A 19991-nucleotide genomic window follows, 5' to 3' on the forward strand; every position below is an offset into this window, starting at 1 on the left:
TCTTTAACTTTTGGTATTTTGAAATCTTATTTTCTCTATTGAATAAGACAAAAAATTTCACATAAATAATTCTTATTTCATTGATTCTTTATTTAAATATCCAAAATTCTTGAAAAAGTGAGCAATTGTCGGCATTTTTTTCCAGTGTTTTATTTGTTTTAAGAACATCTTACATAATAATGAATAACTACAAAAGTAATAATTGGATTGTTTCAAAAATGTGTATGTCCATTATTGAATGTATAATCTACGCTCATGCCAAATTTCACTATTCTCGTCAAATTTTCGATGCCCGTATCTAAGGAGTTATCTTTGCCCATTGATTTGACTGTGCGTGAAAACGGTGCCTCACTTCAAAGTCGATTTTCTCAAAACTTGGTTTTCACACTCTCCCTACTTCAAACGGTCATATCTCGGCAATGAATAATGAGAATTGTACAAATTTGGTATCAAATTTTAAAGCATAAAATAAGCTATGATTGGGTACCAAAAACCCAAAATTGAAAAATCCGACTTAATACCGTTTCGAGGCGGAGGGTCACATATGACCACAAAAACATTATAGTATATAAAGACTCAAGGTAAAATAAAGTAAAGGCACAATTTGTAGCTTAAATAAATATTGAGAAAGCGTTACATTTGAAAAGTCTTTCAGCCATTGCCAGTCTCTAGCCTAACAAAAAAAAAAACCCCCCAAAAATTTACTCAAAAGCCATCAATCTGGCGACTAACGCATCACTGTGCTATAGGCGGTCAGTAAGGCTAGGAATTGTTCATGACTTGGTGCTGTCACTGCTTTGTCTGGCAGTTTTTCCCCACTCCTTTGCTCTTTTTGTGGAAAAAAAAAGCTCTGTTGTCTATATGGTGGTACAAGTGCTATGCCTTCGTGTTGACGGTTATGGATTGTTGTCTGTTAGAATTTCAATTTGCCCATGGTGGTATTTGCAGAGAGCAGACAGCCTGGATTGATTTCAGCAACTGGCCAACGCAGGCAAACCAAGCGATTTAATGGAGTCTGAATCAGTGCCATATCCATTGGTTATCCAGGACATAACGCATTTTTGTATCTATTCAATTGGGGTGTTTAGGTAATTTAAAAATAACAAAAAAGCAGAATTTTGAAAGCAACAAGATATCTTTTTTACAAATTTGGATTATCAAAAATTTTTATTTTGAATTGAGAAACAAGTTTAATTCAAAGTCGTTTCCTCAATTCTTTACAAATCCTTCTGAATATGTGGAATTGACACACAGAAAAGTCAATGATAGTTATAAATTTTTATGTATTCAAGTCAAATTGAAATGTCACATACGTGAGCAAGAATTAAATCAAACAAAATCGAACTTGTCTGTCTCCAGTTGCTATGACATTGAAAAGGGCATTAAACAAAATCAAATAACTAACCTTTACATCTTTAAAGCTAACCTTGAAAACTAAGCAAAATCAAAGGATGTCCAGACTAATACTGTTTTCAAGCAGAATGTCTATTTTGCTGCTTAAATATTATATCTAAATGTGTCGCAATGAATATCACCTGATATTATAAAATTTGGAAAAAATAGGAAGGTTGAATATAAGAAAAGGAGTGATTTATATAAGACAGACGCTTTCAAACTTTAAAGAATCCAAAAAGCTATATTTTCATACTTTCACAAACTTGGACATTTCTTTGGTGAGGTCAGGATGGAACTTGAGAAAGGAGGCACAGGCCATGGCATCGTGGACAATCCCTTCATGCCACATGAATGCAGCAAAGACTGTCCTGAGACACTCGGCTGCTGCAGGTGATAAGGCTTCCTTCACTGACGGTACTCCTTGTTGTCGATCCAAAATCTGTAGGAGTGAAAAAGGGTATAAATGAAATTTTTTTTAATTTTTAAAAAGCAAACCAGACATGTTTTTGTTTGTTTTTAAGGATTTCACAGCGCTTGCAATACATTAATGTTATATCAGCGCCAGTAAAAAGGAATAAAAGGGGATAGTAAAAAGTTCTTGAATTACAATTAAACCACCCAAGAAAAGGTAAGACAAAGGGGAATTGGTTCAAATAGGAAACAGATGTAGATTCCAAGAGCACTAGTTTGAGATCACCTAAAAGTCTCATCCAGACACAAGCACAGGTCCCCACTAAGAGGAATACACTCAAATGTTTACAAATCATATATATTATGTAAACAAAACATAATTATATGCATAACAGAAAGATGCTTTACAAGGAAACAAATATCTCCCAAACCTAACTATACATTTGACTGTTTCCCTCTCAGCCTGAGTGTCCGGCCAGAGCCAGGACAAAACCAGACAAAAATCAAACAATTAGATAGTCATTATTGACACTTAAAGAAACAAAATATTGGCCCAGATACTCAAGATTTTTTAATTGATAATAAACCAAAGCATAAAAATATTTTATAGTATTTATAGTGAATTGCCACTGAAATTACTTTAAATGATTGCAAGCACCAATAACCTTTTTTACTCATACCGTACATCATTTTCTTTCATTTAAGTCTGAAAATGAAATAATCTATCATGTTGGGTGAAAACGTTTGAATGTAACTCACAGTTTGTGTGCGACAAAGCCTGATATTGGATTAGTGCAGACATCATGGTAAATAAAATTAAATATGTTAAAATAAATCTTCATAGGGCATATGCCTTAACAGTGGTGAAACATTTGTACCTGAGAAGCTGAGGAGGATCTTCCGCGTTGTAAAGGCATGAAATCAACGGTGGATGGGGATGAGGCACGCTCTCTCTTCACCCTATTGATTTGACTCTTGCTCTTACGTGACAATTTAGGTGAAATTCTGAGGAACAAAATTTTCACAAGGATATAGATAACTGGATTGGGGGCCAGTTTTAATCAAATGTAGTCTAGTGATGTAGTAGAAATAATATTGATGTTACTACTGCTACTACTACTACCACCACTACTAATAACAATAACAATAATAATAATAATAATAATAATAATAATAATAATAATAATAATAATAACTCATAAGCAAACGAGTTGTGAAGGTGTTAATGGGCAATCTATTTAGAAACTGAATACGGGCTACCATTGTAAAAAGTAACTTGGCTCCCCTCATTGCGTTCATAAAATTTTGTCTTACAAGAATTGGAGGACAAAATAATAAAAAAAGAAATGATGATTGGAAACTATAAATAAAAATGCAGACCTGCCACAAGCAGTTAACAAAATATTTGTATAGTTTTGGGAACTCGAATTTGAAAAAAATAAAAAAAGTGTTTAAACCAAAAATGTGTGATTTTCGATCATATCTATATTATAAAATGCCACTATGAAATAATTTTGAATATATATTAATTTCTTAGTAAAATAATGATAACTTAATTTCACCAATAACCTAAAATTTAACTTTAAAAATCCGAATCTGGAAAAAAAAAACCTTAGTTGACCAAATTTGTCCCCCCAAAAACCTTGCATTAGTGGCAAGTCTGAATTTGTCTATAAAATGAACTGAGATAATTCATTATCATTAATAATCTTTGGAAATTCATTCCTACTCTTCTCTTGTGGCCATAGTTCCTTTTCACTAATCTCTCTCTTTTTACCTATAATTAACTCAATCCTAGAGATTTTTGCTACTTTTCAAATTTGGAAAAAATGTTTTATAAATGAGCATGGACATAGTTTTATTCAACTATCATTAACACGCAAAAAACTAAAAACAATAGCTTTAATACTAGGCCTATAATTTGTCTCAGAAAAATGTAATAAATAGGCATAGGGTTAAAGCAACCCGGGTAAACTACGGATCTAGTCGGTGTTAGGGTTGAGTGAGTGAGTGTTAAAGCAAGATTGCAATTACCTGACAGGTTCCTCCTGTGTGTTATCAACACTCAACACAGATGTCAAATTGTTACTCTGGCGATTAAAATCTGCTGTTTTGTTATCTCCCTTGGTTGAATCCGTCGCTGGAGGCCCTTCTACTGAACCCTCAATTGATCTGGCCAACCGAAGAAGTTCCAGGCTGCACGGGTACAAGAAATTGGATAAGCATAATAAATTTTTTTTAAAGTCTATATTCCCTCTATATCAAAAATTCCTCTACAATTATTATCATTAACAATAATGATGATGATGATAGTAATAATAATAGAAATAATAATAATAATAATAATAAAAAATAATAATAATAATAATAATATTAAAAGAAGAAGAAGAAGAAGAAGAAGAAGAAGAAGAAGAAGAAGAAGAAGAAGAAGAAGAAGAAGAAGAAGAAGAAGAAGAAGAAGAAGAAGAAGAAGAAGAAGAAGAAGAAGAAGAAGAATGATAATATAATCATAATAATAAAGATGGTGATGCCTAACAGGCGTCATGTCTTGTCCTATATGTTTAGAGTTGCTGTTGGATAGGGACCCCTTGTAAAGCATTTTGAGCATGATTGGTGGATATTGCACTTTTTAAATGCTCACATTTATATTTTAAAAAGGAAGAGAGAACGTTGCAAAGACAGCGATACCCATAAGTGTAAAAGAGGTTGTCAAACTGTAATCTGGAAAGAACGCTAGTTAATGGAGTCGAGCACCCTGAAGATGTCCTCAATGAAAGCAAAGGTGGCGTTAGACTCATTCAAATAATCATTTGAATAATCATTTTCTTTCATTTAAGTCTGAAAATGAAATAATCTATCATGTTGGGTGAAAACGTTTGAATGTAAATCACAGTTTGTGTGCGACAAAGCCTGATATTTGATTAGTGCTGACATTATGGTAAATAAAATTAAATATGTTAATTTTTGTTTGTTTGTTGCTTTAGGTCTCTTCCAACACAATTGAGGTTATATGAGAGACCGCTGAAACAAAAAAACAAGCAATCTAACAAAAATAGTACAAATGTAAATCAAAATCATAACCTAAAGATATCATAAGCTAAATTATAAATAACCAAGAACAAACAGGCAGAAGATTTACAGAAAAAAATTATCCCCTGTCAAAAATACAGTCACAAACCAAAGAAGCAGGATAGGCTAGTAAAGAGAAGAAGAAACGACATCACTATCGGATCGTACACCCATGCGAACATCATAGGTATATGATTCAAGGGTGATGCTCCCATCCAACCACCCGCTAAATAAATATGTTAAGATGTCCTTGATGAAAGCAAAGGTGGCGATAGACTCATTCAAATAGAAATCAGTATTTCATACTCTAGATGAAGTGACAAGGACTTTATGACGACGATAACCCAATGCTTCAGCATTGAAGAGAAACTTTTATACAAATTTTTGGATCCAGTTACAGAGCTGCATAGATCTCTTTGACTCAATAAATTTTATTGAAAAGGAAAGTTTAGCTCCTAAGAACCTATATTCAGGACCTTGGTGCATTTTTGGACCTTGCTGAGAGCAAAGTATTTATTTGTGAAGCTATTTAAAGTGAATTTTTCTTTCTTTTCTCTTGGAAACTACGAATTTTTGAAATTTCAAGTAGGCAGCCCTGTATATGTCATCACATTATCATTGGGAACAAGTGAATTATTACTTTTAAACCAAATATAATTTGTAATTCTTGGATTCTCATAGCAGACAAAGGGTATATAGTATATCATTTCATATGAGGCATCTGTGGTGCCAAATTCTAAATCAATCTTTCTTTCTTAAAAATTGTCTCACAAGTCTTTTTTTGTTGTTTTTTTTGTAAGTGTAACACTGAAAATAATATCTTAAAGCTGAATAATTTATGTTATATAAATGGAAACAAATACTGAAGTCAAAATAATTACATACCACTTTTGCTCTTTGGACAACTCTTTGTCATTGAGAATTTCATTAATCCTCTTCTCTGTCTTTCCATCCTGATCAAGCCTTTGAAGAGCAGGTGGAATGATGGGGGTAGCAGCATGACTTTTCTCTCCATCGTTATCGTCCTTCAGCTGGTTTTTGTCACCACCGTCCCCATTCAATTCTCTCTGTCTATCCTTAAATAATTTGGCCACTTCCTGCCTTACAATAGCTGAAAGGGCCTGCCTGTCCTCTGCTGCAGCTAACAAAGTTTTACTGGCAGAGGAAGTTTTGTTGTCAGAGCTTGTGGAAACGGTGGAGGAGATGGTGGATGTGGTGGATGTGGTGGTGGATAGTCCGCTTGAAGAATCAAAGGAATCTTCTTTCCTGAGGACACCTCGTTGGGCCCTGGGAGGCAAGGGGCTACTCGGTGGGGTTTTAAAAGTTTCCTCTTTCCCTGAAGAGGATTCTCTTGCTTCTCTGCCTAAATTGGAAGGTGACGATTCTGTGAGAGGATTGAGATGACGGATAATATGAAGTGATATCAATCATTGTTGAGAAAAAAAAGAGTATCATGATAAAATGGGAATAGTCAATCTTTAACCAGCTAAAATCTAAAATGTCTGGGTGAGGTATCGTGTCATTTTTGCTGAGTGAATATTAAGCTGTGGACTGTAAAAAAATAATAATGAACAAAAAATGGTGATAATGGCTTAAAAAACAGTCAATATACTTATCAACAGTAAACGGTTTATAACAGTAATACGTCACATAAAATTCAGATAGATGGAAATGGGAAGAAAGTTCTCAGCACCTGCCAGGATAAACATTTTTGGTGCTATTTTTCTTTTTGCGAATGTCTATGCTTAATAACTCGTGTCATCTTATAATTTATGTTAAGCATTCTTCTTTCTAGTGTTCATTGTCTTGTTTTTAGTTTATTCACCAGCAATTTAGAAAGGGACAAGGTTTTGCACCCATAAATTCACTGTGGAGAGCACAGTAATTAAATCATTTTGCTTTGAGGATTGCATCTAAAATTATTTCTTTGTATTGTACACAGGCTTTCTATATTGCACGTTTAGTGTTTTTCATGCTCAGGATTGCCCTAGATCTGTGTCTTTTTGTCTTTTCTCAACTTCCTTGCCTTTGGTATATATTTGATTATTTGAGTTAGTATCCATTATGAATTTTTTGTCCTCTATGAATTTTCAGACCAAATTTCGACCATTCCTTTTTTGTCTAAATAAAACCTGGGCTCATTGTCACGCACTGAAATTTTATTATCAATTCTCCATCATTTGCAAATCTGAAGTCTGTTAGGCATTCATTATCTACATTTATTCCTTTTCAAAGAATTCCTGGATTGTTGTCTTAAATCAGTGAAATAGGGCCCCCTTTACTTTTAATAGGTATTTCTCCTTATACAGTGTTATCAATTTGAATTCTAGAGTATCGATCATTTCAATGTACATTTTCTAGAATTCTATTGACATTCTAGTGCATTAATTTAGGCATTGTGTCTAATACAATTAAATGCCAATTCATAATTTAAGCATCCAGAGCACTGATGCAGATTGAATTAATTATCTTATCATTCTAAGGTCAATGATCAAATAAGATTTTTCTTTCTTGAAAAAGGTATTCTGATTAATCCAAAGAAAAGTACCCATTCTGCAGCAGTGCGACTTCACTGGCTCTATTGGGGACAAGCGACTCAAATAGAATATGATATTTTTCTTTCTAAATCATAAATTATACTTTTATTTTCTTTCCTATTATTAAGAGAAAATTACATTTAAGGCATTCAGAGTTTCATTCCCACCTGGACCGCTTTACAATTTCTATCTAACTTACTTCTCTCAGCAGCAGGACTAGCATTTCTGGAACCTCTTCTTGGTGATCCAGGGGGAGATGGTTGTGGTGTGGGCCCATTTCCATTAGCACGGGATTCACCTGTATCACAAACAAATGATCAAATCAAAATCAGAATTTTCCTAATAAGAAGAAAACCCTTTGCCCATCTCCCTCATAAAAAAAATATGCTCCTAAATACCAAGAAATTATTTCTTTTATTTTGACTGCAGCTTAAAATTTTGCTTGTGAATAATTCAATTTTCAAATTGTGTGACCTTGCCCAAGTAACCTTGCTTTAGCTCATGGAGGTACTGTTCTTATGGCAACCCAGAATGCTGTTTTTAAAAAAATCAATAATATTCCTTGAATTCTATCGAGTTCATATGAATGGAAAATGAAACAAATTTGTTAGATTTCCAACAATAGTGAACTCGAGAATTAATAGAGGGGTTAATAAAGTTCACAACAACAACACCAACAACAATTGATAGGTCTTTACAAAGAGTACCTGTGTTGTATCAAGTTACAATAAAGGCTTTTTTCTATATTGATCACTTCATTTTTCTCAGGAAAAAAAGCAAAAGAAAAAAAAAAGATATGAAAAGAGCAGAAAATAGGAAAGAAAAAGTCATAAAAATTGATAAGTCAAAGAACGCGATATCAACTAAGCTTACAGCTCGTCCAATACCTGGTTTAATTCATTCTATTAAATTTATGCAACCAACCCACCAAACCCTGTTTAAATAAAGAAGAGTATTCAGTAAGGCTAACAGATTTCTATTTCAGAAAAAAATGTATTCATTCATTGGCTATTATCTTATTCATTTTCATTCATTTGACTTTGAACATAACTTTTCACGTAGATGGTGGATATCTAAGTGCCATCTCATTTATGTTTTTAAGGGGCCATTTTAATCAAAACAATTCTAACATTTAAGCCATACATACCATCTGTATATATACACAAAGTAAATAACTGATTTCAAGTACAAACTAAGCAGCAGTTACAATGTCTACTTCTTGGCTCTACTGGTACAAACAAATACGGCAGCTATGACAATGTTTAGGTATAAAGGACAAACACACTATTGTAGACACATTACACGTATGATGAAATGGCAGAGGTAATGAAGATGGAGAAGGTTTTAAGGAATATCTAACTTAGTTCACTCCCATATCCGACACCCCAAGTCTCTACAATACTAAAATAAAAAAACTAATTGAATTGTATCTTAAGAAAATGTTCACTTTCTTATATATTAACTTTACAAATATATAAATCATACTATTAAAAGATGATAAAAATATGTGCTTTCGTGTAGAATTTCATGATAAATTGACATTTCATTTAGAAAGTGTAAAAAAAAAAAAGAAGAATTTTAATTGAATTAGAATCAGAGGAAAGTGTTTTCACAATTGTTTATGGCTCTCATAAAAATAATGGACGCATATCATAATAATTTCTAAAACTTTACCAACTAAAACAGCCAATTTTTTGGGATTCAATGGTGGATAACAAAGTTTCAAGCCAATGGCCGTGAAGTCAGGACATGAAACCTCCTGTTCTTCGTCACTAAATACAACAGCTGCTCTGTGTAGGCATTTATCTAATCTAGAATCATCTACAAATATTATCAAAGAGAAAAGAAATAGCAAATTCATACACACACATGCCCGTCCGTCATTGAGCACAGAAAATGGAGAATGATGTTTTCAAATCAATATTGATGACATTAGCATATTGAATACCATTCATAACAACAGAATGGGACAATCGACCAAAAATAAATGTTTGATTTTAAAAAAAACAAAAAACGGATGAACATTGTTGCCATTCCAAAACAAGAAAACGTTAACAAATAAAAAAAATGAGGATTAATTATTCAGATCCATAAGGTATGCATGACGATATAACCAGATGAGTTGATGGATACCACAGAAATATCAAGGATATTTTAATACAATGTGTGTCGGTGATTGTCAGTGGCAATGGGGATAAGATGAATAAGGGGCAGGCAAATACATATATATATAAATCGATAAAATTTCACAAATTGCCATTCCGAATTAATGTAATTTTAGAGCATACAACATACAGTGAATACATGATTGTCATGAATGTGTAAAGGATGCAATTCCATTTAACATAATTATGAAATGACACAATAGATGAGGTGGTTGTGGAATGAACATGTCATTATGTTATATGGGGGGAGGGAGTTGTGTTTTAAAAAATTTATTTATCATTATTTTTTTTTCAATAGTTTTGACGCAGTCAGAGAGGCAAATCAATTATATATCATAAATGTTGAGTTGACAGATTGGAGAGTGAAATGAATGAAATGTGTCATCATGGCAAAACAGAACACATCCAAAGTTACCATAGCATACCATACCATAACCAATCCGATCGAGAAAGTTTTTAGGAATAGATGAGAAAATGGACATCAGGAAAAAGACAATATAGGCCCTTTATTAATTATTTAATCCTTTGTTTTGAGTTGCTTAGGTCAGCACTTTGATAAGTTACTGCAACCATACAGGCAAACAGTGTTCAAAGAGATACTAAGCTGCTAGAGGCTGTGGACTATAAAAAGTAATAAACAAGAATGAACATAACAGCTTAAAAAAATAACAAAATACAAAACACTGAACATTTTGGGGTTTTAAGCCAACTTCTTCAGCCATCAACAAAAAACAGAAAAACAAAAAAAACAATTAAAACATATATTTATTACTGAAAAACCCAGATAGACGTTTTTATGTAATGCATTTATGTTTTACTTGTTTTTTGTTGTCGACTGAAGAAGGGTTTTGAGCCCAAAACGTTCCATTTTTGGTATTTTGTCTTTTTTGAAGCTGTTATATTCATTTTTGTTTATGACAAACGGTGGCAATCCTTGTAAAAGAATGAAGTTAATTACATTATTAAGATGAATCCTTTCAATTTAGCTTCATTTCTTTTCTTCCATAATAGCATGTATTTTATTCGTTATTACAATTGCAATTATCTGTCTTAGCAGTGATTTTAGAATCATGTGACATTTAACTTAAATGTTGATCATACCTAAAGCTTTGACTAGTTCATTGACAGGAGCACCATGAAGTTCTGGCGGAATATCTTTGTTATCTTGAATGGTCAATCGGGCAATGCCTGGATCAGATATCTTGCGGGCTGAGAAACTCATAGATTTGGGGTGCCTGGGTACTTGGTATGTATTCAGAGGGGCTTGATACATAAAGGGATTGGGGCTTGAGCCAGACCTATTGACAAAAAAGATAAAATTTTCAAGAAAAATGAGAATCAATGATATATTCAAATATGATGTAACAATACGCTTCAACAGTCGTAACGTCACTTCCCTCGTAATAACGCATGGTAACTTAGTAACTGGCTCTAAACTATCGGAACAATGGCACACCCCCTTATGAAATATTTCTCCGATGAGCATAAAAGCGTATCCAGAGGGAAAAAAAAACATTATAAATCTGATCATGTTTTGACTTTTACACACTCTGATCACAAGACAAATGAAAAGTTCAAGCCAGCATGAAGAATAAAAAGTACAGATTTTCTTTGTTTAGAACCTGCCATTGCTGGGCAACGTGACATCAGACTATTGAATCCAATTGTCAGTCGTGTCCTCAGTAGAAAGTGCTGGGTAAAGTCTCATCAGTTACACATTCATCGAATCTGAATCGATTCTACCAAGGTTCATTAGCCTTCAAGTCCTGAGTTGATTCTTAAGAAAATGTATGATGCAGATACTTTCTATGCGTACCACAAGATCTGGGACTACAAGGCTGGCAGACTTGCAGATTCCAAATTATAATGGAAAGTCAAAGCCAAGATACAGTACCTGCCTCAGGCAGAGTAATGTAAACAACCAATACAATTTCACATATCTTAAATTACAGACAATAATGTTTGCGTGATTAGAATGAGACGTAAATGATTGGCAGTGATGGGATTCGTGCAACCATAAAAATACCATATCATGTCATTCTCCAGTTTGAGATTAAAATAAAAGTAATATTGTGGCTATTGCTTGCAAGGTTAGACGTATTTAGACGCCGATAATAAATCATGAGGTTAATAAGACACATGAATGCATTGTTTCATTTTCTATCCTTTTCATTTTCACCTTTTTGCTTATATTGCAAATCATGGGGGGACCTCACAGCAAAATACAATAATACAGAGGAACAAATAGCCATTTGAATCGAATTATGAGCCTGGGCAAAGCCAAGCTGTCTCTCTCAGAAAGCCAATTATGAAGGATATACGGATATAGAATAGAAACCATGGGAATTCTCTTGAGCCCATCGAGAGGAGTCACCCAGATATTGACCCATGAAGAATTTGAAATAAGTCGAGCAAATAATACACTTAATAGGTCAGAGAAAAGGTTTGAGATGGCAAATACAGTAAATTTTTTTCTGACCTTTGTCTCATCCTGAAGACTTTTTCAGCAGTAATAGTCGGCCCCAATCCCTCGTCCTCATCTTCATCAAACACATCTTCACCAGTGCTATTCAAGGGAGGATATTCATCATGAAATCCATCAGCTGTGGCAGGTGGCGACTCTCCAAAAGTGGGTACAGGCATTTTAGGCTGGAACCCTGAAAAATAATATATATAATTCCCTTAAAAAACATATCATGAAGGAATCTTTTGGAATACAAAGTATAATAATATAAGTTTTAAATAAATTACCATTAAAAAAAAAAGAGCTCTACTTTATATTTAAAAAGGCTAAAACAAGAACAACAACAAAACAACATCAAAAATTACAACAGCAGCATGAAGAATAATGACAGCAACAAGAGTGAAATCCAATTCTACAATCTTTGAAAGCCATCAATCTAGAAATTCTCTCTCAGTCTATACCATTCTTATGAAGGGGAGACCACGGATTTATCAATGACTATAGTAATTTACTATGAAATATCGTTTTCATTCTTATAAAGTTACTAAATTCTAGTCCCAGACTTAATCTGATCTTTGAATCTTTGTTCAATTTTAATTATCACAGACCTGTAATGATTGTGCGTTGAAGTTGTTGATCAACTCAGAATATTAAAGGACTGTCGTTGTGAACATTACTAACTTTTAAAAACTTTGAATTATTACCGTAACATGCTGTCTTCATTATTATATTCAAAGAAATAGTAAAGAGCTCAATTTTGAAAGCAGTGACATTGGTTTGATTCGCTTATTTTACATCAGTGAGAGAGAGAGAGAGAGATATTAAAAGATTCTAAGCTAGTGGTTGTTGCACGAGTTGTCAAAAGCTTCCTGATCTTAGCAACAATGGTATTTAATGGGAAGGGTGTGGTAGTGAACTAATAAAAACTATGTGCCATCTACTTGTGATCTCTATATTTTTTGTTTGTTTGTTGCTTTAGGTCTCTTCCAACACAATTGAGGTTATATGAGAGACCGCTGAAACAAAAAAACAAGCAATCTAACAAGCTGAAACAAAAAAACAAGCAATCTAACAAAAATAGTACAAATGTAAATCAAAATCATAACCTATAGATATCATAAGCTAAATTATAAATAACCAAGAACAAACAGGCAGAAGATTTACAGAGAAAAAAAATATCCCCTGTCAAAAAATACAATCACAAACCAAAGAAGCAGGATAGGCTAGTAAAGAGAAGAAGAAACGACATCACTATCGGATCGTATACCCATGCGAACATCATAGGTATATGATTCAAGGGTGATGCTCCCATCCAACCACCCGCGATCTCTATATGGTTTTGAACATAAATATACAATTAATAAGGACATTTCTGATTCATCTTTACACAATAAAGCACCCACCCTAACTGCTGTAGCTACTGCATTATAAGCTGCCAGCTTATATCGTCATTATTATCCATACAACAAATCAATAGATGGGCACCCAATTCGATTTCATTTGATTAAATTACATTGGCTGACTGAAGAGTCCTGATTCCAAGGTCATCACTTAAAAAAATTATTCATAGCACAAACATAAACCATATTTTAAACCAAAGTTTGTGATATTAGCTTCGAAAATATACTGTTAAGTTACCATCCAATTGTCAATGAGCAACAAATCCATATATCCTAAACAAAAATGATGCCTTATGTTCGCCCATTGTCTTTATATTGATGACAGTTGATGTTCTTTGTCCTTAGGAAAAAATGTGAATGTTGGATAGAGCTAGTTGTGGACTAGAGCACCCTGTGTCATTGGCTGGTGCATGGACAAGTGGAATGTTTTTGGTGTTTTTAAAAAATGCAGAATCGCATTTTTCCTTCTTTACATGTAATAAACTGGAGTTTCCATGAGTCTCCATTTATCTACCAGTATTGATCATAGTGGCCTTCTCTAAAATATTTTTTTCCTATTCTTATCTGAAGCTGTACATCACATTGATTGGTATGTCGCAGCATGATTCATTGTGGAGAAATGCACCATCAACATTCAACTTTTTCGCAAATCTTCTAATGGACAGTATTCTGTCATTGTATGCAGCTTTCATCAGAGTTCTTAAAAGAAGCTATCGATCCTTTTAATTATTGGTTTAATTTTTTGTTTGAATGCTTTTATTTTTTTTTTAAACTCAAATAATCAACAAACAACAAAAACAAGAACAATTCAGATTTAGAAAGATTTTTAAAAATGCACTTTCACTCTGAAATGGATAAAAATGAGTTTTCAATTATTTATTACCAGTAATTCCTCCAAAGTTGAAAGCATTGGATGGCATACTCTTACTCTTTGAAAAACCTGGGGGAAAAAATTGAAAGTATCCTATAAATAAATCAATTTTAAAAAATTGGGGATAAGGATATAAAACAGCTTATGATATAAAGATCTCAAAGTCTTCATTACTCATCCAAATCGGAAACATTTGTAGGTCTAATGTACATTATCGTCATCTATTTGGAGTTATATCTTAAAATGCCATCATAGATAGAAGAAAATCATAAGTTTATAGGGAAAATAAAATGCTAACAGTCCATATACCCAATCAAAAATTCAACATTAATTGAGGTCAGTTCCGGAATTCCATTTCATTGGAAACAACATGGTGAGAAATTTTCACTTATGTCCATATTAAACAGCTAAATGACTAACAATAATTTTTTTTTTTTTAAAAAGAAAAAAACAAATTGAAAAAAGTCCATATCAACAAACCTCCATTGCTGGGATGGTTAAAGAATCCAGGGAAAGTGTTGGCGTATTGAGCTGCCTTCATGGAAAAATCCAAGCCTTGCTGTGACTGGGGTGGCAGACTTTGGAATGCAAATGGATCCTGCCCTCTACGACCAAATGGAAACTCGGACTCGTGTTGCAAATACTGGACCATGTCATGGCCTGTGACCAACGACCACGCCTCTGGCACAACGGATGAATGGCTGTACTTGTACTTATTGGCCGATTCTTCCGACAAGCAGATCCATATACCATCACTGTTTACAACCTATGAAGAAGTATCGTGAACATTCCAGGATGTATGAAAAAGCTAGAGAAAACAATTTGTACCGCTAAGGCAACAACATGGTGGAAAAAAAATAATCAACACAGCACGTCCAATTACAACTCCCTCTTTGACAGTACACATCATTTTGGATATTTAGGAACAATACTGGGTAATTTTTGCTCAATGACAAAGATTTACAACTCTTGATTGACTGGGTCATTTTCACACATTTGGATGCTTTTATGAACAAGGTGTTCTGGTTCAGAACCTCTAATCCTAAACCCTCGAAAACTTAAGGTATTGATCACATATTCTTAATATAATAATAAGATATTCTTAAAAAATATACACATTCACTATTATAAAATTTGTTGCCCTTAAATTTTGCAAAACCTTAAAAGTGATTAAACACTAAGGAAGTTATCTCTTCCATGAGAAAAACCTTTTACAAACATTTGTCAACATCTTTTAAAGATGGTGAAAACTGTTTTGTGAAAGTGAAAGGAAATGAACGTAAAATTTTTGAAACACAACGAAATAAATGAAATATGGGGGATTCAAAATCAAAGATATCAATTGTATTATTGATAATACATTGTGAAATTTATGAGCACCATATTGAGACTTCTATCACTTTTGTTTTTCATTGAGAACTGTATTTATCTATATGACATATTCCACCATCCAACATTCTAGATGAAAACAGGTAGCATCTGATGAATGCATGTAAATGTACAAGTGCAAGACAAGAACGTCAAAATGATAGTGCGAAAAATGTAACAATGGTGACATGAAATGCCAAAAATGATTCTCACATCTTCTATTGCTTTTATCTTTTTTCCTTCAGTGACAGTACCAATGGCCGGAGCTTTCAAACTAGGCCGAGTCCGGATATTGTGACCAGAGGGTCCACATTTAATCACCATGTAGCTACCTGGACCTGTGAGGAGGAATAGTCGTCAAATTACAAAATATTACACATCTGCTAATGATTTGTGATTCACATATACTTCACTAGCAAAATACAAAAACTATAGGAAAGATGCAAGCCAATATAGAAATATGAAAATATTTCTGACTATTAATAATATATAACAAATGCTAAAAAAAATCAAGTACAAAAGTAAATTTCATCTCTTGTATGGATTATCAAATAAAAGTAAAGCTATTGAGCTGATATGAAAGCTTGATGACCAACCTTTAGAGGGTGTGAAGACTGAACCTGGACCAGACCCCCCTGACTGACTGTTACTCCTTTTATCCCTGCCTCCCATCCCAGAGGTGGAAGACGGGCCTCCTTGCCGTGAGGTAGAAGCCCGAGGATGGACATTTGGTTTGGGCATCTCCACTGGCACTAGAAGCGTCTTGCCCAAGTGTTTGTTATATTGAAGGCACCAACCTTCTGTGCGGATATTACCCCCTTCATCTGGGCCACAAAATTCAGACAAGGATGTACGTGAAAGACGTAGCCACATTCCATCATCATTTAAGGTCTGCAACACAGAAAAAAAAAGTCATTTTTGATTTCTAACAGATATAAGGTTGACATCAAAGTGAAGGAGACACTATCTTCTAAAATGGAACTTTGTGGCCTTGTGATCTAGTGGCATGACACTTAGCTTCTGATCTGTAGGTCCCAGGTTAGAGTACCTGTTGTGCGCAGCACAAAACTGAGTCCTTGGAAAAGGTTCTTTACTCACATTCTCTGACCTTCACCTCACCTCACCTCATTCTCCTGAGAGGAGATAAGAGAGATGACTTTGCAGTAAGGGCCCTTCATCAAGATCTGTCCTCAACTTTCCTAATTAGTGTTGGGTTGTCCATCATTGTCCATTCCTTCACATTATCCATCCAGCACTTCGCCATCCTCTCTCTCTGCCTCCCTCCAAGGTCTCTTGCATAATGGTTTTTGCCGATGTCTCTAACCATACTCAAGTGTAAAATAAGTACCTGGCTGATAACAACGTTGCTTCTGTTACACACACACACACACACACACACATATATATATACATAAGTGCTGCTGTTAACTTGGGACCTCCTGTAAATCTCTTTGAGCATATTAAGTGGATATTGCATAATATCAAAACTCAAATTTATTAGTTTATTTTCTTTTAGCTTACGTTCATAAATTTTATTCATAAAATGCCCCACATTTTATCAAAGGCAACTTCTATATTTTAAAATAAATAAATTTTTTAACAAACTGACCTCATCCACAAAGGATATAACACAATTAGGGGGGATTACTCCTATCTGCTCTGCCTGAAGCATGGGGCTAATTCTCACCCTCAGACCAGCACTGTATTTGGCTTCAAATTTGCGTAACTGAGTGAGAGAAACAAAATAGAATATGTTTATTTTCAATTATCTTATTTCAAATGAAAAACATTCCTAAATACAGTCAGACTCAGATTAAATGATAACGTCGAAATACGATTTTAAACTAAATAATATCTAATTCCCATAAAGAAATGAACAGATGTTTGCTAAAAAAAAACCCACCTTATTTTCTGCTACATACAGTCAAACAATTCTTCAAAATTCAATCAATGAACATTGGTCCAGATATGTCTTCTGAGATCAATAATGATAAGGCCTTGATTTAACGATTGAGAGAATTTTACATGTGAGATGACTGATGACCAAGCTAAGTATCAAAGGGATAAAGAGCTAGGGTTCTTTAAAAATAACATTGTAAAAAAAAAAAAAAAGAAAAAAGTAGTCTTTGTTTGTTTGTTTTTAAGGGTTTTACGGCGCTTGCAACATATTTAGGTTATATCAGCGCCAGTAAAAAGGAAGAAAATGGGATAGTAAAAAGTTCTAGAATTACAATTGAAGCACCCAAGAGAAAGTAAGACAAAGGGGAACTGGGAACAAATAGAGATCATGTGTAGATTCCAAGAGCATACCACCAATGTACTTAGTTTGAGATCACATATGTCTCATCCGGACACAAGCACAAAATCCAACAAAGAGGAATACACTCAAATGCTTACATTATACAATAAAAATAACAATATAATAATACATAAGAGAGATGATTTACAAGGAAAAAAATATCATCTCCCAAAACAATAACTATGCATTTGACTGTTTCCCTCTCAGCCAGGACTCTGACGAGGGCCAGGAAAAAACCAAGTAATCTCATTCCAAGACAAAGACAGAAAGCTTGTTGGATAAGATATAAGGGGATAGAAGACACAGGATGTACCTCCCTGCCCACTATGGGAGGTCAGGATCCCCACCCAGAAAGTAGTCTTTCAGAACCACTGGGCCCATAGAGCGGAGTTTATCCCGGTTTCTATGGCGTTTAACGGACAATAGCAATTGCTTTCTACCCTTTGGATAGGATGCTAGTCTATCGCAAAGTACTTTCCACCAAATCTAACAATACTCAGCTACCCATTCAATGCTGGGTGGACTAGGGGGTCAGAAAAAAATCTCAACTGCACCCGGGATCGATCTTGGTCCCTTTGCGTGTGAAGCGAGTGCTCTACCAACTGAGCTATCAGGACCCCCTAAGTTATAAATACAAGATATTTATGTAATAGCCCTAGTCCTTCACATTTAAACTGCTTAAAACACATCATGACATATTAAGCATACGTTTGCGAACTGCATTTGGATAGGTATGACATTTATTTTTCTGTTCAAAAAAGCTGTAAACTTTGATCTGAATGCATTTATACCCTAGGTGTCTGTGTCTTTTTCACAGAGGCTGGTGGGTTGGAACCATGGGGTGGTTCTTTTACCTCTACCTTGCTACCATCACCTGAAATGAGAAATAAGGTGAAGACTGATTATAAAGGTTTCTTAACACATTTAAGGTAAAGGATGCTCATCCCTTTTAAATCCGTCAAAGATAGGCCATATTGGCCAGACCCATTTGCCCCAGAGGTCAACAAGAAAAAATCACTGATATAGTAAAAAAAAATATGGATGATAAAATATTTTATGTACTGCCGGTAAATAAAATCTTAAAAATATATTCATCATAATTACTTCACAATGCTAGAAAATAGATATTGAAACAATTGGTATCCATTGAAAGATAATTTGGAACAAGATTACACTGAAGCAATCTGAACAAATAAAGAACAATCAACAGACTGTAAAATTTAATATTATAAAATGTGCAAATAACATATGAAGTACATTAGAACCAATAATGATAACATGAAATTAAGCATTGATCAACATCACACAATCATGTTTTCATGTTTCAAGTCAAAGTCAGGTATGAGGCCCATCTGCTTCGGTGAAAACATGCACCTGACGTTGTTTGTTTGTTTGTTTGTTTTTAAAGATCTTACGTGCTTGCAACACATTTAGGTCATATCAGCACCAGTAAAAAGGAAGTCAACGGGATAGTAAAAAGTTTGAAAATTACAATTAAAGTACCCAAGAAAAAGTAATACAAAGGGGAATAAGTTCAAATAGGGAACAGATATATTCCAAGAGCATACTATCAGTGTACTTAGTTTGAGATCACCTAAAATATAAGTCTCATCCTACACAAGCACAGGTCCCCACTAAGAGGAACACACTCAAATGTCTACAAATCATATATATGTAAAACAATTAAAATACAATATATAATAGAGAGATGATTTATAAGAAAAAAATATCATCTCCCAAAACCCTAACTATACGTTTTAATGTTTCCCTCCCAGCTAGGTTACCCGGCCAGGGTCAGGACAAAACCAAGTAATCTTATTCCAAGACAAAGACAGAATGCATGTTGGAAAACAGATATATAGGGGGACAAAGAAGGTCAGGAACCCCACCTAGGCACCTGACGTAACATGGATTTTGTGAGTTTAGTTATTTGTTGTTGGGGTATGTCATTATTCTTTTATAAACGTCTATTTCATTTGATGAAGATTTTGAACACAAGAGAAATTCCTTAA

General features: G+C 34.1%; 1 protein-coding gene across 6 annotated transcripts in view; it reads right to left on the reverse strand.

Moving 5' to 3' along the window:
- Positions 1-19991, reverse strand: part of LOC144971558 (E3 ubiquitin-protein ligase MYCBP2-like) — a 120942-nt gene that overhangs the window by 32711 nt on the left and 68240 nt on the right. For all 6 annotated transcript variants that reach the window (XM_078912595.1, XM_078912593.1, XM_078912594.1 and 3 more), the window contains 13 exons: positions 18771-18853; positions 17290-17406; positions 16277-16571; positions 15894-16018; positions 14793-15078; positions 14325-14381; positions 12057-12234; positions 10679-10875; positions 7612-7710; positions 5761-6259; positions 3841-4002; positions 2685-2811; positions 1649-1834 (listed from right to left, as the gene is read on the reverse strand). In XM_078912595.1, the coding sequence (XP_078768721.1) occupies positions 1649-1834; positions 2685-2811; positions 3841-4002; positions 5761-6259; positions 7612-7710; positions 10679-10875; positions 12057-12234; positions 14325-14381; positions 14793-15078; positions 15894-16018; positions 16277-16571; positions 17290-17406; positions 18771-18853 (2411 nt within the window). The remainder of the gene's footprint in view (positions 1-1648; positions 1835-2684; positions 2812-3840; positions 4003-5760; positions 6260-7611; positions 7711-10678; positions 10876-12056; positions 12235-14324; positions 14382-14792; positions 15079-15893; positions 16019-16276; positions 16572-17289; positions 17407-18770; positions 18854-19991) is intronic.

Source organism: Berghia stephanieae, chromosome 4 (genome assembly GCF_034508935.2).
Source record: "Berghia stephanieae isolate SIO BIC M18660-M18661 chromosome 4, UCSD_Bste_1.3, whole genome shotgun sequence".
Classification (NCBI taxonomy): Eukaryota; Metazoa; Mollusca; class Gastropoda; order Nudibranchia; family Aeolidiidae; genus Berghia; species Berghia stephanieae.